Genomic DNA, 24,984 nt, shown 5'->3' with positions numbered 1-24,984 from the left:
ACAGAAGGTGAACGGATGATCTCTGCATGTGTGGTTCTCACCGTGAAGCATGGAGGAAGAGGTATGATGGTGCTTTGCTGGTGACACTGTCAGTGATTTATTTAGAATCGCGCATTCGTGAGTGCAGTTCACCTTTAATCTTGGAATGCATGACGAGGTAATCTTTAAAAAGAGGGATGAAAGTAACATTAAACAAGGTGCAATATGCAGAAATCAGTTTGTGACATTGTAGAGAATCATTGTACCATCTAAACTTCTGCGAATTATAACCAAAAATATCTTTTCAGCTGGTGTACAAAACTGAAAGTAAAACACGTAAAAACAAAACTTAATGGGAAGCATAGAAAAAGCACCCATAGAACAGATCTACCGCTTCGTAGACTTGCTTTCAATGAGTGACAGATCTAGAACTCATTTATGAATATGGTAGTTACCCAAAAGGTTACATATAAATACCTTTTTAAATAGAATCACTTTTTAAAAATTATTAGTTACAAGTTATTGGCAATAAGGTAAAATAATCAAAAACACAAGATAGATAAGGAGTGTAATATGTTTTCTTTATTAGTAGCAGTTATTGGTACATGACTGTCATCCTTAATTACAGTATTGATAGTATTGATAGTTGGCACAAACAATATTAATATCCAGAATATTCTCACAATGAGACTTCCTGTACACAATAATACTGATTATTGATTACTGATTCCAAAAATAAATATCAAAAAAATGAAATGAACATTAAAATGTCAAGTAATGTTGTCATGACAACTAGAAAGCGTTCAATAGGGTGTGCCATCTTTTCTTCAGTGCAAACTGTAGCAAATTAAAACAGAATAGGAAAAAAGGACACAATCGAATTGCCTTCGTGGAATATGCAGCCAGCCTGACAGAAAGGGGGGAGCAGACACTGTAAAAGAAAGCTTGGGGCTCCATGACTTCAGTTTGGACGTTACCAAAACACAACATTTTCAGAATACCAGACTGAGAAATTCCCATTCTCTGAGCAAATTCCTACAGGACTGGGACAAGGAAATCAACTGTTATTGGTAGTTCACTGACCAATTAAAATGCCTCTTCTTGAGACAGAAAAATCGAGAAGAGATTAAAAAAAACACAAGTAGCACTCTTCACAGCATAAGGCTTTACAGAGAGGTTGAGGTGCCTCCTCTTAAGGAAATCCAATATGATTTAATTTTAAAACCCCAAAAGAATACAAATCAAGTCTTAAAAAGCAACAAAAGAAGAAAAACCTATGTATTCATTAAGAGTAAGGCAAGCAAGCTATTTTATACAATCAGAAAATTACTTTTACATAGTGTGTACATGTAGGTAACTTCAAACAGTATCTCTAAAACAGTTGGAGTATGTCTCCCACTACTGGTTCAAATCAGTGTCACACTGCAGACAGCAGCAACACACAAGTGCAGTAGTCTCATGCTTTCAATTTAGACTCATTAAAGGGAACTCCAAATAAAACCTGCACAAAGCAAAAAGGCCCCCTTAAAGCACACCCAGTCCAAAAATCAACTCCTTTACATTCCAATTAACCCAACACACTCCTAGATTATGAGAGGATCAGATAGGTGTAAGACAAAGCACAACATGGTGGAAACTCAACCTAACCTACAAGGAAGCTAGGTGGCGCTCTTATCACAGTTTCTTTAGCTAATCCCATGCAATCCTTTACACTCTATCCCAGTATCTAGGGGAGATTGACAAGGTGTCTGAGGGTAGGGACAGATTTCAGACAAGGCAATAGTTTAAAGGGCATTGATTAGATGCCCTAAAGAACACTTGTCCAAAAACCCACCTTGTATGCTATGTGTGTATATATATATATATCTTTTAAGTAAAACACTAGCAGGGCACATCGTTTTAACAGCTTTAGACACAATTGGAAGATCATTTATCCACAGTATCCTTCCATCTATCTAACAGGGTAAGCCAGTTTCCACCATGTTTGAGGTGGCTACTGTCAGAGGACAGGTGACGAGGATATGCTAGTTTAGCTGCTCTCCTTATGGTTCAGAGAAACAATGATATATGATCGAGACCCTAGATTAACAGACATCTGGGCCCCCGTGTCCTTAAAGCGTCAGCGTCTCAGTGTGGGAGTGCTGATCTAGGCCCTTCAGATTTGATTCCTTGATAAGATTATACGGACAGGTAGGGGCCCGATCCTAGATCAGCACTCCTACTCGGAGACGATTTGTGGATACGGGCCCTGAAGTAGAGATATCAGTCATGGATAACTAACCTAGTCAGGAATATACGTAGTGTGTGACATAAGTCATATAGTCTACAATAGTTGACAACACCTAGTGTGACAATTTAGGACTATGATAGTAGTTGATCCCTCAGACATTTCACTAGTCAGACTGGGGTGCTCACCCAGGTAAGAGCCAGACAGCCTGAAGGTCTTCCTAATAGGGTACAACACCACCACGTCCCGTGTGTCCGCCAATTTAGAGTAAACAAAAATAACCCTAAAAGCACAAGTCTAACACAATTCAATTAAAATGTTTGGTTATCAGACACAGGAGAGTACAGTATAGCTAGGCTAAGCGCTGCAGTGTAAGACATTGATGTTATTGATGGTTATAATATTATGATGATTATGCTTATTGGTTCTGTGGTTGCCATGGCATCATAACGTAGCCGAGGCAAAGAGCTCTAAATATTTGTATTTATTTTGTGGGTTTTGACTGCTCTATATCCTGTGGTCTTGACTCTCAGAGTTGCAGGATTGTGATGAAAAGTCTATCTTTTGGCTTAATTGCTAGCGGTTTGTCTGGATTCAAAATAATCAGGCTTTTTGTTTAATCCGTTTGGAAGTATTACAGCAAGAACTGCATTCTGTAGCCAGAGGTAGCAGAGGAAATTCAGGGACTGTTCAGGGAACGCTCCTAACCACTGTCAAGATGTAGTGGCTTTTCAGCAGCCGTGGCCTCACCCAGGTGGGCGCTAAATCCCTGACTCCAATAGAGTGACTGACCATTCAGAAAAGCAGGTGGTGTGCTGTTGTAGAGCTCTGAGCCCGTTTTTTCAGACTCTCTTTGTTTCCCCTTGGCTGTCCCGTCGATGCCCTCTCCTCTAAACCTACAATGACTTTCCAGCTCAAATTGCCTCAACTTCACCCCAAAAACAGCAGATTTTCAATCTCCATAATTTCAATGTTTCACTTTTTATGCGCTTTGAAAAGCGCTATACAAGTAATAAAAAAAAGAATACATTTTATCTTTAACCCAAGTATGCCTAGTAGGCTAGGTCTACTGTGTAGCATAGGTCTACTATGTCCTGTCTGTACATGCGAGTCATTTAATAGGACCATTAACTGTCATCCTCAATGATTTTAAACGCATTATCAACACGTGGTTGTACTGAGTTAAATGAAATCAAATATATGTTTATGTGATAAGTGAATGCTAAATGTCATTCTGGCTCTATGCAGTTGGGTCAACAGAGGGGGAAAACAGAAGTGTGGTCACGTTCCAAAAATACACACACACACCAATGCAGAGACACAACACACACAAAAAAGGTAACGAAGCCTGAATTTGTGGGTCTTTCTGCTGGACTTTCTGTTCTGCACAGAGTGAGGATGGGTGGAGTTGTTCAGAGGGAGAGGAACAGAGAGGGGGGTACACACACACCGATCTGTTCATCGCTCTGCCAGCGTGTGACCCAGTGTTTATCAGTCGATGGGCACTACTGCTCCACAACAGCAGAGTGAATGATATGAGAAACCTTGGCATGGGCTTAACACAGTTAGAGACCTAAGTGCTCCCAGAATGTCCTCCGTTCTCCAGAGACGACAACACCGCCTCCATGTACAGACAGACTTCCCAAAGGGGATAGGGGCCTGGCCCTATAGACTTCTACAGACAGCGGTGAGACTGATCTCTGTAGTAGGGACATGTTGAGCAGAGCTAGTCTGTCCGGTCCACAACTCTTTAGCACCCCTCCCTCTCTCCTCTCTTCCCTGGCCTCCCTGCTTTCTCTTCCAGACATGCCTAGTCCGCTATAGTACCTTCCCCTACATGGCAGCCTCAAACTACCTTCCAATAGAGAGAAGATAGCATTCCAATTAGTATGTTGCCCTTAAAACACTGATCTAAGGCCAGTTTAGCATTTCCCTTCACTCTGGATAACATAAGGACTCAGGTAGGTTAAGCTGATCCTGAGAAAAAATGCGTCTCCAATAATCCAGCAGGAATCTCCTGGCAAGACGCAAAAGCCCTCGCACAGTGGGTGAGTGGAAGAGCCAGGGTGGATGCCCTATGCTCCCAAAGGCCCCAAGAGGATTAAGTAAAGTCAATCCCGTGTGAGGCTTTGGATAGACAACACAGAGAAGGCTGTAAACAGTACAGGAGGAAGGAAGCAACACATTTTCAGTTCAGTTAACAGGCCATCACTGCCATTACCTCAAACAAAACATGCACTTACATACACTGATGTCAATGACTATACAGCCTAAAATGTAAGCAGCAGGTTAAATAAAAAGTGCTGTTGACATGAAGCTGACCATATATATATTAGAACTAAACCTGTGAGTTGAAATGAAGCTGGGCATATATAGTAGAACTAAACCTGTGAGTGGCGCTTAACAGGCAAGAGTGACTGTCCAGAGGTCCTTGGCTGTGTGTGTGTGTGTGTGTGTGTGTGTGTGTGTGTGTGTGGTAGCGTACAGTAGGGTGTAGATCGGGACAGCAGATACAGGTCTCATTGTGACTCGCCGTTGTTGCTGGCTATAGCTGTAGTGGTAGTCTTCTTCTTTGGCATCTTTTTCACCGTCTTAGTAGTAGTAGTAGTAGTAGTAGTCTGACAGGAGGGAAGAGAGGCAAGGAGTTTACCGAAGAGAAAATTTGAAAAATAAAGAAATGACAACAGAGATCAAAAAAAATGAGAGAAGTAGGTATTCAGAGAACTTGGACAAGGGCTTAGCGTCCTAAGTGGGTGGACGCCTCGCACAAGAGCCGTCTAACAACCGGCACACCGCATTCCTGAATTAGTCCACGGCGCGCACACAAATCTTCCTATACACAACCATGTACTATTGAGCCGTATATACAGTGCCTATAGAAAGTCTCCACTCCCTTGAACTTTCCACATTTCGCTACCTTAAAATGTTTAATGTAAAAAAAATATATATTTTTAAAAAAGGGATTCAATTAGATTATTCCTACACAACCAACTCCCCTTTTTCAAAGTGAAAGGAAGTTAAAGATTTGCTAAATACATTTTTACAAATCAACTGAAATATCATAATTGAATAAGTCTCCACCCCCCCTCGAGTTCATACTTGGTGGAAGCAATTACAGCTGTGAATCATTTTTCATAAAAAAATGTTTTACCAACTTCGCACAACTCTCAGGCCAACCCAGTATATCCATCGTTTTTGTCCAAATTGCTCAGTAAATTTGGTTGGGGATTATTGTTGGACAGCGACACCACATTTATTTCAGCACCCAGAGAACAGCTCGAAATTACACAGAACAATGTCGTGTGTAATTGCGGGCTATTCTTCCGGGTGCTGAAATCTGTCGTTTTTTGAAACGTCATTTTATGTGACGTCGGAGCTCCAGTACGTCCACATTAGTCGCTGCTAAACTCCATCGTAAATCGTGGAGGTGAATAAAAAATAAAAAAAGGTTTTAAATCGGCTAGTGCTGGAGTAGAGTAGGATGAGGTTTCCCCTTACACACTGATCTAAGGCAAGTTTTGCATTTCCCTCCACTAAGATTAAAGACTCCGCTGATCATAGAACTGTGTCCAGGGCAGCTTCTACACAGCTGCTGGAGATGGCGATATTCATTCATACATGATAATATATGAGAGTATTTCTATTGGAGGATTATACAGTTATACTGTGGGTGACCCTGTGACTTGCACACACTTAAACATATTAGGAGTCAAGAGTGGGGCGAGACTGCATTGGCTTCATCCTTCACTAAGGGTTGCGCTGTGACTCCTCAAAACAGAGTGGTATGTGCACTTTTCCTCATTGATTTCCACATTTACACTCACAATACTGGCACGCACACCCAGTGCACTTAAAACCATCACTTTTCTGACTCTCAGTGCAGAAGAAGCAGTCACTCTCCTGTCACAAATAATGCATAAGCCGAAGTCCCACTCCACTCTGTGTGTGTGATCCCCTACCTCGGTCTTGGCAGCGGCAGGTTTTTTGGTTGCCCTGACGCTGGCCGTGCGTTTCACGGGGGCCTTCTCCACGTAGTCCTCGTCAGAATGCTCCGTGGTGATGCTCCTGGTGTCTGATTGGTCCGAGCTGTGCTGCGATGATTCGTCAAGAAGAGGAACCATGGAGGAACGAGCTGTGGGATTGGACAGAGGGATTGTGGGCTGTCATGAGTGAAATTATCATCATCGTCACATTCCCACTAGTGTGCCAGGGGTGTATTCATTAGTTGCACGCCGCAGAAACCGTTTACTCCAAACAGAAAAAGTTTTGCAATGAAAACAAGTTCATGTAGGTCCCTCCCAGTTTCATGCCGTTTGCTTCATAGAGAATACATGGCAGGTTTCTAGGCTCTCCTATCAGACATGTGGTTGGTGAATGAGACGAGAGTACATGCCTCTAGCCACTAACAGGAGCTCACGCGCTAAACACTCCAGTTTTGGTTACAGACATATTCAATCTCTCCCTATCCCAGTCTGCTGTCCCCACTTGCTTCAAGATGTCCACCATTGATCCTACCCAATAAAGCAAAGGTTACTGAACTAAATGACTATGGACCCGTAGCACTCACTTCTGTCATCATGAAGTGCTTTGAGGCTAGTTAAGGATCAGATCACCTCAGAACCACTTAGAGCTGCCCTGCCCAATTAACTCACAAAATTTGAGTTTGCTATTCACAAGAAGCATTGCCTGATGTGAACCATGCCCCGAACAAAAGAGATCTCAGAATATTAAGAATTGTTGCCTTGCATAAAGCTGGAAAGGGTGACAAAGGTATCTCTAAAAGTCAGTTCACCGTAAGACAAATTGTCTATAAACAGAGAAATTTAAGCACTGTTACTACTCTCCCTAGGAGAGGCCGTCCTACAACGATGACTGTAAGAGCACAGCACAGAATGCTCAATGGGATTAAGAAGAATCCTAAAGTGTCAGATTTTACAGAAATCTCTGGAAGATGCTAACATCTCTGTTGACAAGTCTACAATACGTACACCACGGAAGAAGCCACTGCTGTCCAAAAAAAAAAAAAAAACATTGTTGCACATCTGAAATTTGCAAAAGTGCACGTGGATGTTCCACAGCGCTACTGGCAAAATATTCTGTGGACAAATTAAACTAAAGTTCTGTTGTTTGTAGGGTTGCACATTTTTGGGGAATATTCAGGTGTAAACTTTCCGTGGGAATGAACATTAACACCATTAAAATGTATATGTTTTTTGCATTGGATATATTTACCATATATGGAAAAAGAATCACCGACGAGACAGCCTATAGGGAGGAGGTCAGAGACCTGGCCGTGTGGTGCCAGGACAACAACCTCTCCCTCAACGTGATCAAGACAAAGGAGATGATTGTGGACTACAGGAAAACAAGGACCGAGCACGCCCCCATTCTCTTCGACGGGGCTGCAGTGGAGCATGTTGAGAGCTTCAAATTCCTTGGTGTCCACATCACCAACAAACTAACAAGGTCCAAGCACACCAAGACAGTTGTGCCCTCATGACAAAACCTATTCCCCCTCAGGAGACGGAAAAGATTTGGCAAGGGTCCTCAAAAGGTTCTTCAGCTGCACCATTGAGAGCATCCTGACTGGTTGCATCACCACCTGGTATGGCAGCTCGGCCTCTGACCGCAAGGCACTACAAAGGGTAGCTTGGGGCCAAGCTTCCTGCCATCCAGGACCTCTATACCTAGCGGTGACAGAGGAAGGCCCTAAAAATTGTCAAAGACTCCAGCCACCCTAGTCATAGACTGTTCTCTCTGCGCAGTCTAGGTCCAAGATGCTTCTCAACAGCTTCTACCCCCAAGCCTTAAGACTCCTGAACATCTAATCAAATGGCTATCCAGAATATTTGCATTGTGCCCCCGCCTCTTTACACCGCTGCTACTCTGTTGTCATCATCTATGCATAGTCACTTCAATAACTCTACCTACATGTACATACTACCTCAACTAACCAGTGCCCCCGCACATTGACTCTGTACCACTAGCCCCCTGTATATGGTCTCGTATTTCTTTTTTTACTGCTGCTCTTTAATTACTTCTTATTCTTGTCTGCATTTTTTTTTACTGAATTGTTGGTTGGGGGCTTACAAGTAAGCATTTCACTGTAAGGTCTATACCTGATTGCTGCGATAACTTGAGGACCCTTCACATACCTAACCACTTCCTTGGCTCTGTTGTATAATGTATCCATTGCTTTCAGTGCGATGATGTCTTGAGGAGCAGATTCAACGCATGAGCAGCACAGCCAATGGGTGTGATGTGAGGGAAGGACTCCTCCACTTTAGACCAAGCAGCCTTCATGTTCGCAGTATTGTCTGTCACCAGTGCAAATACCTTCTGTGGTCCAAGGTCACTGATGACTGCCTTCAGCTCATCTGCAATCTGTTGTCCCTTGTGTCTGTGCTCTTGTAGAATACTGGTTGAGGGGTGGAAATTATGTAGTTACGTATTCCTTGCCCACGAACATTCGACCACCCATCAGAGATGACCATAATACAGTCTGCTTGACCTTCACTTGAACTCTGTTGAACTCTGCATCCAGCAAATGAGTAGATAAAGCATGTCTGGTTGGAGGGGTGTATGCTGGGTGAAGAACATTCAGAAATCTCTTCCAATACACATTGCCTGTGAGCATCAGACGTGAACCAGTTGTATACACAGCTCGAGCAAGACATTCATCAGCTTTTCCCTGACTATGTTTCTCCTTTGAGTAAAAAAAACTGATTCCAGGAGGACCATGAGCTGTTGCAATCGATGAGGTGTCGGATTCACCATTTTCACCTCGAATAGAAGTAGAGGGACTTTTGTCAGAGGTTGCTTGTTGTAAGCACGGAGGGAACTTTATGCACTTGGCCAGATGATTCTGCATCTTTGTTGCATTCTTCACAGAGTATTTGCAAATGTACATAGCTTCTCCTTCTACATTAGCTGCAGTGAAATGTCTCCACACATCAGATAGTGCCCGTGGCATTTTCTTGTAAAGATCAGGGGGAAAAAATGGAGTAAAAAAAATAAAAAAATACAATTCCATGTACAGATTAAACAACTCTTTTGTAAGATAAATGTTTTAAAATGAAACATATGGAAACAGGTGTATTAACACAGTTAGCAGGCCCAAGCAAGCTAAAACCCACATGGTAGCAAAAACGAACTAGCGGAAATTATTTTAGAACACACTTTGCTGTAGGCTACTATTTACTAGTTAAAAAAAACATATGTCATAAAATATTTTCACCCCACCCAGTATGTAATCAAAGCTTACCAGAAAGCATGTAGTCCTTGGCTCAGACAGTGTAGTAGTGTGGGCTCAATAGCATCTTATTAGTGTGTAAGATCTTTAGAATCAGCTGTACATTCGATGGAAGATTGCACTGTGCATGCAGAGGGATTGAATTGGGGATAGTTTAACCAAAATATGCCACAAGACCTAGAATTGCCTTGTGTATCCCACAAAAAAAAGTCACACTTATAAGCTAACTTGTTTGATGTATTTAAGCAAAATTAACTTCCAAATGGAAAATTTCCTGAAAAATGCAGGATATTTCCCGACCCTTTGCAACCCTAGCTGTTTGTAAGGAACACACAACACTATGTGTGGAGAAAAAAAAGGCACAGCACACCAACATCAAAACCTCATCCCAAATGTAAACTTTGGTGGAGAGAGCACCATGGTTTGGGGCTGCTTTGCTGCCTCAGCGCATGGACAGCTTGCCATCATCGACAGAAAAATGAATTCCCAAGTTTATCAAGACATTTTGCAGGAGAATTTAAGGCTATCTGTCCGGCAATTGGAGCTCAACAGAAGTATGGTGATGCAACAGGACAACGACCCAAAAGACTGAAGTAAAACAGCATGGCTTGAACAGAAGAAAATACGCCTTCTGGAGTGGCCCAGTCAGTCCTGACCTCAACCCAATTGAGCTGCTGTGGCATGACCTCAAGAGAGCGGTTCACACCAGACATCCCAAGGATATTATGGACTTCAACAGTTTTGTAAAGAGGAATGGTCCAAAATTCCTCCTGACCGTTGTGCAGGTCTGATCCATAACTACAGAAAATGTTTGGTTGAGGTTATTGCTGCCAAAGGAGGGTCAACCTGTTATTAAATCCAAGGGTTCACATACTTTCCCCACCCTGCACTGTGAATGGTTACACAGTGTGCTCAATAAAGACATGAACAATTATAATTGTGTATTATTCGTTTAAGCAGACGGTGTTTGTCTATTGTTGTGACTTAGATGAAGGTCAGATAACATTTTATGACCAATTTATTCAGAAATCCAGGTAATTCTAAAAAGGTTCACATACTTTTTCTTCCCACTAAATTCTATTCAATGTCACTTCGATATTGCTCGTCCTAATATTTCCATTATTTTACTTTTAGATGTATGTATTGTTAGATGCTACTGCACTGTTGGAGCTTGGAACACAAGCTTTTCGCTACACCCGCAATAACATCTGCTAAATATGTGTATGTGACCAATAAAATTTGATTAGATTTTTTTGTTGTTACCGTTTCCTGGTCTGTCTCATCGCTACACTAGTTCTCCTCTTTCCTGGCTTTCATGCCATACTGCCCATTAACTAAATGTATTCCCTTTCTCCATCCTCACTCTCCTTTTCTACCTCAGTGTTTCCCCCTGTATTCACAAACTGCCAGCCCCACAGAGACAGCGCTGTGCAGTCAGACACAAAGACCCCCCACTGACATCACATGCTCTCTCTCCCCCCATCTCCTCCCCTTCTGGAGCGTTTCCTCCCTGGCATCCTGCATTTTTTTTTTTTTTTTTTTTTTTTAAATCACATGACTTCACCACCTCCCTCCCAGTACCGATAAGAGCTGTTCGACAACGGGCACAGAGTACAGCCAGTATTACAGTACGCTGACTTGTCTATGACTAAAATGGCTGTCATTTCTCGACAACCTTTTTGACCGGTGATCAGTTCCACATACCCCAATATTCACAGTGATCTGTACGCATGCATTATATACTCTGCCGTATGGAAGCAGGAAGAGGACTGGCCACCCCTCAGTCTGGTTCCTCTCTAGGTTTCTTCCTAGGTTTTGGCCTTTCTCGGGAGTTTTTCCTAGCCACCGTGCTTCTACACCTGCATTGCTTGCTGTTTTAGGCTGGGTTTCTGTACAGCACTTTGAGATATCAGCTGATCTAAGAAGGGCTATATAAATACATTTGATTTGATGGCGCAAGCCAGCATTTGTGTGTGGGTGTGTGTGTGTGTGTGTGTGTGTGTGTTACCCACTCTGGCGTGTGGCTTTGGCGCGGGGCAGTGTGTTAGATAGCGTGCTACTTCCAGTAACCATGTCGTCCATGGCGTCTCTCCTCATGCGCGGGTCAGAGGAACGCAGGCCCAGCTCCTCCCCATCGTTGATCAGAGTCAGGTCCTGCATGCTGAAACTACGCAGCTTCTCCGACAACACGCCCTGGCCCTGCACAGCACACACATCGCTCAAACACTGCAGGCTCTAGATGTACGCATATACAGACAGACGCCCTACAGCATTCCAGTGCTAAGGCACATGAAGTGAGCATACAGTAAGAGCACACACCTCAAACGCCTTGGGGTGACAAAGACACATATGCACATTGTAAGTTCCATCCTCTCTCGCACACGGAAACACCATGTGCACACAGACACACCCCTGGTCGAGGCCCGGCGCCTTGCTTACCTTGCTAGCTGCAGTGACGGCGGCCGTAGCAGCCAAGTTCAGCCCCCTCTTTCCAAACCTCATCATAGTCTCATAACTACGGTCTTTGGCCTGGGTGATGTACTCGTCTATTTCCTACAGGACAGAAGATGGGTAAAAAGACATAATAAAAAAAAAATTAAAAGGAAAGAGCAGGAGAGAAACAGAAAGACAGCGCAAAAGCAGGTGACAGTCACGCAAAACAAAGAGGAGACAAAGAAAGATGAGTCATTGCATCTAACCAGTAGAGAATTGACAGGCAGACAGAGAGCTAGATCTCATTGTGACCTCTAACCCTCTCCTTGTTGGACCGGGTTAGAGTTCATGGTTAAGAGTTACACGTTACCTTCTCCTTGTTGGACAAGGTGGGGTGGACGAACTTGCGGTAGAGCACGCTGGAGCCCTTAGTGTACGGAGACAGGAGCCAGATCACAAAGGCTATCTTCAACTCAAAGTAGAAAGGAAACCTGCATGGACAACCACACCAACAGGAGATACTTAATAGGCAGGAAAGGAGAATGGATCTAGGCCTCTCAGGGACCAAAGGGTGTACCAAGCGTTTGCTCCGATATCTTGGTACTTTTCAGAAGGCAATAGCCTACCTACACCATGACAAATGTAAACAAACAAAATCAAAGTTGATTTAAATATAGCAATCCTAGTGAGCACATCTTTTCAACCATGAATACGTATTCTCAAAGTATTTTGATCCTAGGGGTAGTCCTAGGGACTGGTGTTGTATCGTGGCTGTAGGGCAGTGGTCAGAGATGACCCACCAAGACTCACCAGGACATGAACAAGTCGGTGAGGGTCTCCACTGTGGTGAATAACGCAAATACTATCCAGTACATCATCCATTTCACCTGGACACACAAACGATGGAGAGAGCGTCACAAAATGTAGCACAGGAAAGCGCAGCCTACAGTAAATCGGCCGTAAAAATGTGACAAGACGCATGTACAGCATTCGCCGTCTCCCGCACACACAAGCATGCACGTTACAGCCCTTATAGACCGAATCAGTATGCATGGTTTATCACTGCCAAAGGACGGGCAAGGAATAAAATCCAGTCAGTGTGTGAAGTGTACCATCAATTACTGCAATATAAATAGCAAGACGGTATGGATGAATCCTAAGACACACGGACAGAGTGCAAACATGTTAATACAGTGCCCTTTAGGACGTATTCAGACCCCTTCCCTTTTTCCACATTTTGATACGTTACAGCATTATTCTAAAACGGATTAAATTAATGTTTTTCCCCTCAATCTACACACAATACCCCATAATGACAAAGTGAAAACAGGTTTTGAAATGGTTTGCAAATGTATTAAAAAATATATAATTAAAATACCTTTTTACATAAGTATTCAGACCCTTTGCTATGAGACTCAATTCATCCTGTTTACATTGATCCTGTTTACATCCATCACCCTTGAGACATTTCTACTTGGAGTCCATTTGTGGTAAATTCAATTGATTGGACATGATTTGGAAAGGCACAAACACCTGTCTATATAAAAGGTCCCCAGTTGACAGTGCATGTCAGTGCAAAAATCAAGCCATGAGGTCAAAGTAATTGTCCGTAGAGATCCGAGACAGGATTGTGTCGAGGCACAGATCTGGGGAAGGGTACCAAAACATTTCTGCAGCATTGAAAGAACACAGTGGCCTCCATCATTCTTAAAATGGAAGAAGTTTGGAACCACCAAGACTCTTCCTAGAGCTGGCCGCCCGGCCAAACTGAGCAATCGGAGGAGAAGGGCCTTGGTCAGGGAGTGAACCAAGGCCCTTCTCCTCCGATTGCTCAGTTTGGTAGAGTGGCCAGACGGAAGCCACTCCTCAGTAAAAAGCACATGACAGCCAGGTTGGAGTTTGCCAAAAGGCACCTAAAGGACTCTCAGAACATGAGAAACAAGACTCTGGTCTGACAAAACCATGATTGAACTCTTTGGCCTGAATGCCAAGAGACACGTCTGGAGGAAACCTGGCACCAATGACGGACTGGCCATCTGGAGCACCGAGAGTTTTCCCGGTGAGCCGCTTGACAATTGGGGCCGATGCAACGCAAAATATAAATAACCCCGGCCCCCGCTTAAATAAAAATAACCAAGTGCTGTGTGTCTGACTGGCCCCACTGCGGTTGGGTATTACATCTGTCAGCCTCTCTCCCCCAGCCAATTACTTGTGGTCCAGTCCATTCTGGTCCAGTCCATTCTAACTTTACCTGGGCCCCGCCCCTTTCCCATCTCTGTTAAGTGGTGACATTTGGATAAATAGTGGAGTGGAGCAAGATGGACAAACAAAACGAAAAACGTAAAAAGGTGGTGCTGAAAAGCAAAGAGTTTGAAGTCCCTTGGGACTGATGCAGCCAAACGTTTTAAAATAACAAATTATTCATTTGGCGCCGTTACCAGTCAATCATCTCAGCCGAGTGAGCCTGAAGGCACTGGCAGGAGAGAGAGCAGCCCATTGAGTCCAGCGATAGCAGTTCAACTGTTAGTCAATGTTTTGCAGCTGAAGTGGTAAGACAATAGGGATAAGATAAGCAATGTTTGGGTTTGGCTAGGTGGCCTTCTGTTGAAACAAGCGCTTGTCAATGTCACTTTTCGTGAACTGACCAATCACAGCCTGGATGGGGCGGGACATTAAAGGTTGACGTGCTACAGCAAACTTTCGAAATGTTGAACTCATTGTTATGCATGAATTGTTATGATTATTGACAAGTTAGTCTCTTTGTTAATGCTAAGTACTAACAACCAATGTAGACCATTTTTCTTGCACAAGGATTTAATGACGGAACAAAACCTATAAAAATTATAAATGTTGGTTGTGTATTGCTTAAACTGCTGTATTATCCAATTGGAATTAATATTATACTAGCTGTATTTAGTATACTATTATTATATTAACATTACTTTTTATTTAATGTTATAATATTATACTAAATTACTCATCCAGGTTGAGGATACTGCATCTGCAGTGGACAGACGTAGATTGAGCCAGAGCCAGGATGCCACTGCCACACCAATTTTTGATTATTTTAAGAGGCCGAAGGGACCTAGATATGTTTTTCAGTTTCCACCCCCAACAAAAGTGGGAAAAGTGTGGTGCAGAAGGTGCTCTTTTGTAAAGATGGGACCAACAGGAAGTGGCTGTCATACAGTGACGAGAACCATGCTTTATTCAGCTTCATGTGTATGGCATTTGCAAAGCCCACAGAGAACAGCCCTTTCATGAATAGAATGGCAGACGGGAATCATATCCATCACAGAGTGGAAGAGCATTATGCATAGAGGTTATGCCGAGGCCTACTTTCTAACGTCCTCCAAAAGGTAACATTGAGCGCCTCTTCATCGGCAGTCAGATGTCTGCTCATTGAGAGCAAGTGCACAGTAGAAGGCAAGTGCTAGAGCGCATTAGATGTTGTTAAAGTCATAGGGAAAGAGAGGTCTGAGCTACAGAGGCATGCAGTCTGAAGCAGCTTGTACGCTAGATGACAGCAGCATTGCCCATGGCAACTTTTTAGAGATGATCATTCTGCTGAGTACGACCTGTGTATTTTTATTTATTTAACCAGGTAGGCCAGTTGAGAACAAGTTCTCATTTGCAACTGCGACCTGGCCAAGATAAAGCAAAGCAGTACAACAAAAACAGAGTTACACATGGGATAAACAAACGTAGTCAACAACACAATTGAAAAAGCTATGTACAGTGTGTGCAAACGTAGTAAGATTAGGGAGGTAAGGCAATAAATAGGCCGTGGTGGCGAAGTACTTACAATTTAGCATGAACACTGGAGTGATAGATGTGCAGATGATAACGTGCAAGTAGATATACTGGGGTGCAAAGGATAAAAAAATTAAAAAACAATATGGGGATGAGGTAGTTGGGTGTGCTATTTACAGATGGGCTGTGTACAGGTACAGTGATCGGTAAGCTGCTCTGACAGCTGATGCGTAAAGTTAGAGAGGGAGATATGAGTCTCCAGCTTCAGTGATTTTTGCAATTCGTTCCAGTCATTGGCAGCAGAGAACTGGAAGGAAAGGCGGCCAAAGGGAGGTGTTGGCTTTGGGGATGACCAGTGAAATATACCTGCTGGAGCGTGTGTTGCTATGGTGATCAGTGAGCTGAGATAAGGCGGGGCTTTACCTAGCAAAGACTTATGAATGTATGAAAGAGCATCTCACTGCCTGCATAGAGAAAAGCAAAAAAATAAACTCTGAGCCTGGGTCAAGAGGGGGAAGAGGCTCTCTAATCACTCTTATCAAAGACTACCACCGATAACGTCATTACCACCATCCGACGCAGGCCACCATAACAAGTGAAATGCAGGAAGCTCGTATGTTCAGTCCAGATTGACACTACAACACAAGATCAATGCTCTGTCCTAGTCAAATGTGTGACGAACGTCATGAGAGGCTTGTGGCTGTGGTGAAATGCGAGGCATCCACTGGACAATACTTTGTCCAGGTACTGAGTGAAGTAGTGGAAAACATGAAGCTTGACACCACCAATCAAGTGCATGGGTGGTGCTATGTACACATCTTGAACCTTGTTTTGGCAGACACACAGTGTGTCTTGGCAAGTGGGTCACTTTTTCTCTCTCAATAACAACATAGCTGTGTTCTTCAGTGAATCCTACTAGAGGACGGACATTTTGGAGAAGGAGAGCAAGGACCCAAGACAGACATCTTGCTCCAACTGGAGAGACACGCTGGTGGGCTAAAGACAGTGCCTTAAACGTCTTTGGAGCTTTTGGAAATCCAGATGAGGGTCTGTATGTTGAGGTCCTTCTCACTCTTTCAACCATACAAGATCAGAAAAACAACACTACTGCACGGGTCAAGGCACAAGGATACATTGAGGGAGTTGCTGAAGTATGAAACAATACTTAAAACTCAGATATTCCTCAGAATATTTCAGGTCACCTCACCAGTCTCAAAATATCTTCAAAACAAGTGGAATGGACATTCTGTCCGTGCATCGTATGGTTGTGTCTACAGAGGAGCAGCTGAAAGGAATGGCAAGAGATTTTGAAAAAGTCAAGGCAGCTGCAGACACATTTGTTCAGTGGGCCAACAGGAAGTTGCAGGAACGGGATGAGGAAACAGAGCTGGAGTTAGAGACCACTCGGCCAATGAAAAGGGCTCGAAAGAAGAAAACCGTGCCTGGAGAGATGGCACAAGATGAGACTTTTACTGGGGTAGAGAGTGCATACAAGAGTGGGGTCCATAATCAAATTTTGGATACAGTTATAGATAGCATCCATCGGCGATTTCTGAGTAATGGCACTTTGTATGCCGACATTGCTCTTATAGACCCTAAAAACTTTAGTCAGCTAACATCCAGTGCCAGCGGCTTTACACAGACAGCCCTTCAAGAACTAAGCAAATACTTTATCCCTATTTGTTCTATTGTTCAGTAATCTTGTTTACATAAAGTGTGGCGTGGGTGGTGGTGTATCACTGGAGGGATTTTTGGTGGGCCGGTCTGAGTCAAAAAGTCCAGGTACATTTTTCGTTCTCAGTTCGTCCCTGCCTGCACCATCCCTACGGTGAAGCATGGTGGTGGCAGCATCATGCTGTGGGGGTGTTTTAAAATGGCAGGGACTGAGAGGATTGAGGGAAAGATAAACAGAGCAAAGTACAGAGAGATCATTGATGAAAACCAGCTCCAGGGTACTCAGGACCTCAGATGGGGGGGGGGGTTCACCTTACAACAGCACAACGACCCTAATGCAGGAGTGCCGTCGGGACAAGTCTCTGAATGTCCTTGAGCGGCACGGCCAGAGCCCGGACTTGAACCCGATCTAACATCTCCGGAGAGACCTGAAAATAGCTGTGCAGCGAAGCTCCCCATCCAACCTGACAGAGCTTGAGAGGATCTGCAGAGAAGAATGGGAGAAACTCCCCAAATGCAGGTGTGCTAAGCTTGTAGCATCATACCCAAGAAGACTTGCACCAAAAGGTGCTTCAGAGTAAAGGGTCTGAATACTTAAGGATAATAAAAATGTATCACATTTACATTCGCAAAAATGTCTAAAAACCAGTTATATCATTAAGGGGTATTGTGTGTAGATTGAGGGGGGGGGGGGACCAATTGAATACATTTTAGAATAAGGCTGTAACGTAACAAAATGTAGAAAAAGTCAAGGTGTCTGAATACTTTCCGAATGCACTGTATGTCTATCGACATATAAACAATTCAAAGTACTAAACCCAGCTAGGGAATGCAGTGAATAGCCTGAGAGGTTGAGTCACATTTTGGGGTGGGGGGGGGGGTGAGAAATAAAACCAACAGGGCTAAAAATGGCATCCTCCTCTGTATCTCTCCCTCTGTCAGTCTGCATGTGCCCCCACTCAGATATTGAGAGTGGGGTTTCTATAGCAACCAGAGGGCGGAGACTAAGGAGAGAGCTTGGCAGAGGACCCCTCTTCCTTCTCTTTCTCATCCCTCTGCTCGCTGACAGGGATGAGGTAAGCTGGGAGGTTCCCCTTTTAAACGGATACAGTTGAACTGCTCTCGCATCCTCAGAGACAATGGAAACTTGCAGCATCCATTGGAGAGAGTAAAATCCCACACCCCATTTTAAAAAACAGTCACTTTTTCCAATAAGAATATGAGCTGGCTACAAAAGACACTTTAAAATGTTTATCCTACACTAATATACTGGAATAATAATTTTTAAAAAAATTAAAAAAAATAGGTACAGTACTCACATATTCCTTCACATTCTTCGTCTTGACAGCCTTGTATGAAGAGTAGGCCGGGTAGAGGGTCCCGAAGGCCAGGCTGAAGGACGAGGAGACATGGGTCAGAGGTTACGGTACAGTAAACAACATCACCCGGGCAACATGACCTCAGGATGCCAACACTGAACAAAATGTTTCCCTCTGTTTCAATATTTATCCAGTCAAATGTTGCTTAACACATGACTCGAGTCTAAAACCCATGATCTCAGTGTCAACATAAATAGGTTGCGTTCAAAGAAAGTAGGCCATATTCTGAACAGGCTCTAAAAATGTGCACTCAAAAAAATAAAAACACTGTTAGCCTACTTAGGGTACCAGCTGTATTGCGATAATACATGGTGACATTTAGACATAAAAAAACAGGCAGTGGTTTGTTGGAACAAATTCTCTCTCCAGGAAACAGAAGATTGGAAAACCATGGAGAGCGGTTCTGCTACTGTACTGATAGAGGGACAAAACACAAAAAGGGCTAACGACAGGTCACCCACCGTATGTGAACCTGCCTGCAACACACACAAAAAGGAAAAATAAATCCAGTCACACACACACAGTACTCTGTCCTGTCGGCGCGGCAATTACTGCTGATGTGACAGGAACTGAATGCTGAGCGAGGGGAGATCTAGGAGGACCACGCCTTACTGTGTCTGTCTGCCTGCCACACACAGCCATCAGAGGCTGACTGCTACCAGTGTATGTACGTTATGTAAACAACATAGCCTCAAATGCGTACATTGTGTGGGGGACCCTGCAAAGGCCTCTTTCCAGAAATCTCTTCTCTGAAGGCATTCAAAATGCAGCTTGTGCATTCACTTTGTGATATGGCTACAGTGGCAGGAAGAGGGGGGACAAGAATGTGGCACCAAGGCGTGTGGACCGAGTGGGTGATGTGTAGAAACGTCCTTTGGGTGCTCTATGTGTTCTGTGCCACTTTGCAGGATGGGGCCGTGCTTCCAGAAGTTCCATGACATGTTGTAGGCTAAATGCAAACACTAAAGTGACAGTGTGAAATATGAATTTGTCCTACAAATATTGTGTATCTAATACTTGTTGCATTCACTGAATAGTTGTCAAAGTAGGCTACTATTTCAACATTTTGTCTCAGGCCTGGACTAAATCTTGAGAGTAGTTACCTACGCAGTTACAACTGTAACGCAGCTTCTTCCCATTTCGCGGCAACATCAAAGACAGTTCAATATGTATAAAGTCTGGGGACTTACTGTCTATATGCCAATTTTCACATCGATACACATATATTTAGTTAAGACAATAAGGTTTTAACATGCCCAGAATGAGTTTGTTGTAGGAGAAACTGACCTTGGGCAATGATTTCTCTTGAAACAATGAGCCGTCTTTCGGCGCTCTGAAAGCTCGGAGCGGACATTCATTACATTTCTGAGATAGTCTCTATTTGTAAGCTGGCGAAGGGATTTAGTGTGTCGGCGAAGGGATTTAGTGTGTCGTCAAAGTGCTACGGATCGGGAAAAGGGTCTAACATTGCCATGTTGCTCCATGATGTTGTTTGCTATGGGGAAAGCTCAGAGAAACCTTTTGTAAACAAACAATGGATATTTCACTCACCCTTTTTGTGGAATTAGTTGTCTTTTTATAATGGAAGAATATATTACTGCATAAGATATCCCATTAGAATTTATACAACATGCCTGAACAAAAAATTGCTTGCTAACATATGCTTGTTTTCAGATGAGACCACTAGTGCTGCCTCCTCAACCACCCCCAGCTGGGCCCAAGACACCGGTTACACCTCCTATCCCAACCTTTAAAAATAGTTATCTTTTCTAACCATTTAACCCGATGTAAAATGCTTAACTGTGCTAGATACATCATGGTTAAATAAATTCTCCCAAAAATTACATCAAAGCCAAAAACCAGAGTGCGTGTGGCTGGTGCAAGGGGGAGGTGCCTACCACCCGGGAGATGTGTCCTCAGGGCATAAAATGTACTTTTTGAATGACCTCTGCCAATAGAAGAATAACTTTCATCCGTTCCAATTATTAGCTTTAGTCGAACAGGGCGAAAACGGTCTTCTCCATGCTGCAAACCGTTCTGCAGCCTTGCGAAGCACATCAAGTATGGAAAATGCAGGCTAGACATCTGACAAAAACAACATATGGTAAAACGCATGTGCAGCTGGTGGACATATGGCATTAAACGCTCTACACACTAAAGGTAATAGTTGCTTAGATGTTATTATTGGTTATGTAATACAATGCAAAGTCAGACAGTAGGCTACATCATTAGCCCTATTTGCATGGGACTAGTATTACTACAGATTGTTGGTTATGTAATTATTAACCCAGAATATCCGTTATTCCAGAGGACGATTCGGAGGGGCCTTCAAATTAGTGGATTTGGCTACTTCAGCAAGACCCATTGCTGCCAGGTTTATAAAATCGAGCAGACAACCATGCAGTGTCCATAGACAAACATTGGTAGTAGAATGGCCTTACTGAAGATCTCAGTGACTTTCAACGTGGCACCGTCATAGGTGTCCACCTTTCCAACAAGTCAGTTGCTCTGGTCAACTGTAAGTGCTGTTACTGGGCAGTGGAAACGTCTAGGAGCAACAATGTCTCAGCCACGAAGTGGTAGGCCACACAAGCTCACAGAATGGTTCCGCTGAGTGCTGAAGCACATAAAAGTCATCTGTCTTCGGTTGCAACACTCACTACCGAGTTCCAAACTGTCTCTGGAAGCAACGTCAGCACAATAACTGTTAAATAATTGTTCGTCGGGAGCTTCATGAAATGGGTTTCCATGGCCGAGCAGCCGCACAAAAGCCTAAGCTCACCATACACAATGCCAAACGTCAGCTGGAGTGGCGTAAAGCTGAATTGATGAATCATGCTTCACAATCTGGCAGTATGACTAGGTTTGGCAGATGCCAAGAGAATGCTACCTACCCCAATGCATAATGCCAACTGTAAAGTTGGTTGGAGGAGAAATAACGGTCTGGGGCTGTTTTTCATGGTTCGCCTCCCTCTTCATCTCACCAAAACATAATTGGTCTCACCCCTTATGAAACAGCACCACTGTCACAGTGACAGCTCCATGATAACACATTACACCCGATGCAAGTGCTTTTTGTTTTGCCTGATGTTAGGCTGGACAATAGAACGAGTCAAAATTCACCCAAGGCTGAAAAACGGCTTTAGAACGTTGGCTAAGCTGGAACACTAGCGCGAGCGCATAGCAAATTAATGGAATCAAACGTTCGCAGAGACAGTTTTGACTGAAGTGAAGCTTAAAAATGTATCCCTTTTAAATTTTACTACTACAATCTGTTCTTAGGACGAAACTGAAAAAGAACAACTCGTGTAGAAAGTAAACATCCACACCTCAATGGTGCCAAGTGTGCTTATGTCTGCATAACGAGGAAGTAGGGAAAAAATGGCAACTTCTGACTATTTCTGGTCTCGCGTTTGATGACAACGAGATACACATTGCGAGATATTTGGCGAAATATACCAGCAGCGTTCCAAGGGCAAACGGTATTTCGAGGCTAGCGTTTGATGACAACGAGATACACTACCCAGCCTTACATAATTAGAAAGAGGAGATTCTCGTGATTAAAATGGTGTCCAATTTATTTATTTTTTTAAATCTAAATATACACATTGCGAGATATTTGGCAAAATAGACAGACACCTATATTTCCCTATAGTAAACAATGGGACGACCTCAGAGTAACGAGTAATTTTTTGTTGTTTGCATTTTTACTATAAACAACGTGAGCAGGTCTCCATTGCCAACTATAGCGAAGCAACCATTGTGACAGTACAACAAAATGGGATTAGAAAGTTCGGAAGGCGAGTTGGTGCCACAGTGCTCAATAGAACTAATAGGCGCTGGCAGGGTGAAACACTTCCTTAAAATAACGCCTGTTTTTCGTGATTACTCAAACTACGGCAGGCAGCTGGGGTATATGGTAATATTATGAAACTGGGCTCCACAGCGGATGCAATTAACTACTTTTTATTAGAAAAAAAAGCATTGTTAAAAATGTCATATGTCCAGCCTACTGATGTCTAGCCCGCATTCTTCGGCACTTGACGCATGTGCTTCGCTTTTCAACTACCTAAAAGCGAGCTGGTTGGAGTCTGTGTACTTCGGTTTGTAACACCGCACGAGTTGAAAATTTTGAACGCATGCAGTGCACAACAGCCTAGTGTTGTGGACTGCTCCATTGACAATGAACGAATTCCGCCGGAATGCAAACAGTGAAGCATCTGGTGGACATGAGGCGTTAAAGCTTCAATGTGTAACTTTTTTGAGCGACGGACCAAAATCACAGAAATTAGTTCTAGATCTGTCGTTCTCATCGAAAGCAAGTCTAAGAAGAGGTAGATTTAAACTATGTACATTATTTCTATGCTTCCTGTTAAGTTTCGGTTTTATATACCAGCTTCAAAAAGCTGAAAATACAATATTGTTGGCTATTGAAAATATATTTAACAGCTGTTTACTTGGTACATGGATTCGTGACACAATGCTAGTTTTGTCAAAAACAAATTAGGCGAACTATTCGAATTTTAGCAACCAGGAATTTACGAGCCATTTCTGCATATTGCACATTTAAGACAACTCATGAATGACAAAGATCAATCATGTAAAAATATTGACTTGATCTTGGTTGAGGTAACATTGGGATAGTGCATAATCCTGAATAGTGCAGGCCTGGCTTCTATGATCATCAAAACATATGACCGCAACTGCACTGCTAGCATGACACACGACAGCCAGACAAATCAAAATTATTTGTCTGGCTGTCAGCGTCATGCTAGCAGTGCAGTTGCTGCCATGTTTTGATGATCATAGCAGCCGGGCCTGCATTATTCAAGATTATGCACGATAAGCGATATCCAAGAATAAAGCATTTTTGCATTACTGATTTAGCTACACAACCGATATATGAATTCGTAAATTTACTTCAATAGATGGCATTAGCAAGCTTGTTAGCCATTTAATGTATTCCACCTTCACTTCAATTGGCTAGCAGCGTTGTCATTTCAACTACCCACATTAGCTAGCTAACGTTACCTTGCCAATTTTGCACTGGCTAACGGTGTTGCTGTTTGCCTACCATCCTGGCTTTATGAAACACCAGTGGTCAAAACGCACATTTAGACACCATGGGCTATATATAAACCAACGACAATTTAATTGCTAGAAAATTAGTTCGCTCGCTAGCAATCTTGCTATCAAGACAACTGTTCGCCTGCGCTCTGGGCACAAGCCATGGCATCGAACAGATGACAGCGCGAGCTAGCGTATGTAGCTATAGAACACGATGTGGGCTGACAAGAGCCGATAGCTACAACAAACAGACGCTGCAGAATGCATACTCACACTACCATCCTGGAGATAATCCACGACACCATCTTAATTGGTTGATTGTAGTGAGCTTTTCCTTATTCTCGGAAATCTAACTAGCTGGATACCCCCCCCATTCCTCCGTCCACGACCGTGTGGTTGTGATGCAAGTGCAGTTAGTTGCCTGCTCCTGCTCTTGAATGCTCTATTTTACTGGCAGGTAGGCTACTGTGGATTCTGAATCTGCAGCATTCAAATCGCTGGAACTCCTCTTCTCTTAAAGGGGCAGGTCCACACTGTTTTGTCCAGTCCGTAGAGAAGGCAAAAACAACTGGTTACTGCCACAATGAAATAGGTCCTATGAAGGCTGCCACTGACCCAATTAGCTGAATTACGTAGGCCTAGCTAGATAGACAATACCAAAAAGCTCTGTACAGTGAAACGTCAGATGCACTGATGTCCCAGACCATGTCTAGGCCAGGGCTCTCAAACCCTGTTCCTGGAGAGCTACGGTCCTGTGTTTTCACTCCATCCTAATCTAGCACATCTGATTCCAATAATTAGCTGGTTGATAAACTGAATTAGATTAGTTATGACTGGGGTTGGAGCAAAAACCTACAGGGGTGGGTAGCTCTCCAGGAACAGGGTTGGTGAGCCCTGCTGTAGGTGCTAGGCAGCTGCCACAACAAGTCTGTCTTCATTCATTCCCTCATAAAAATATGGCAGGGTATTTGTGCAAAGATTATTGCACACGATAGTTCGATGGCATTATGTAATTGATTATGTTAATATTCTATGTAATACAACAGCTGTTTGGTAATTGAATTAGGACCACATTAACCTATAACTAGCACGTGAATACACAAGATTTGCCATCAAGTATTGGCTGGTTCTCTGGGAATAGACTTCAGTGGAAGGATATAATAAGAGACTGCCTGACTTATTGCTGCCTGCCTTATTGCTTATTGCTCATGCAGGTGAGT

General features: G+C 43.2%; 1 protein-coding gene across 1 annotated transcript; it reads right to left on the bottom strand.

Moving 5' to 3' along the window:
- Nucleotides 1-539: 539 nt before the first annotated feature.
- On the bottom strand, nucleotides 540-24,226 carry LOC120048213 (receptor expression-enhancing protein 2-like). Its single transcript, XM_038993998.1, has 8 exons — nucleotides 24,038-24,226; nucleotides 18,638-18,710; nucleotides 12,702-12,778; nucleotides 12,262-12,382; nucleotides 11,898-12,011; nucleotides 11,471-11,657; nucleotides 6,166-6,338; nucleotides 540-4,824 (listed from the first exon to the last, which is right to left on the bottom strand). Exons 1-8 carry the CDS (start codon nucleotides 24,067-24,069, stop codon nucleotides 4,726-4,728), a joined length of 876 nt encoding a protein of 291 aa, XP_038849926.1. The 5' UTR covers nucleotides 24,070-24,226; the 3' UTR covers nucleotides 540-4,725.
- Nucleotides 24,227-24,984: the final 758 nt, after the last annotated feature.

The sequence above is a fragment of the Salvelinus namaycush genome, chromosome 5 (genome assembly GCF_016432855.1).
Source record: "Salvelinus namaycush isolate Seneca chromosome 5, SaNama_1.0, whole genome shotgun sequence".
NCBI classification, from domain to species: Eukaryota; Metazoa; Chordata; class Actinopteri; order Salmoniformes; family Salmonidae; genus Salvelinus; species Salvelinus namaycush.
This window is presented reverse-complemented; position numbering and strand designations above follow the sequence as displayed.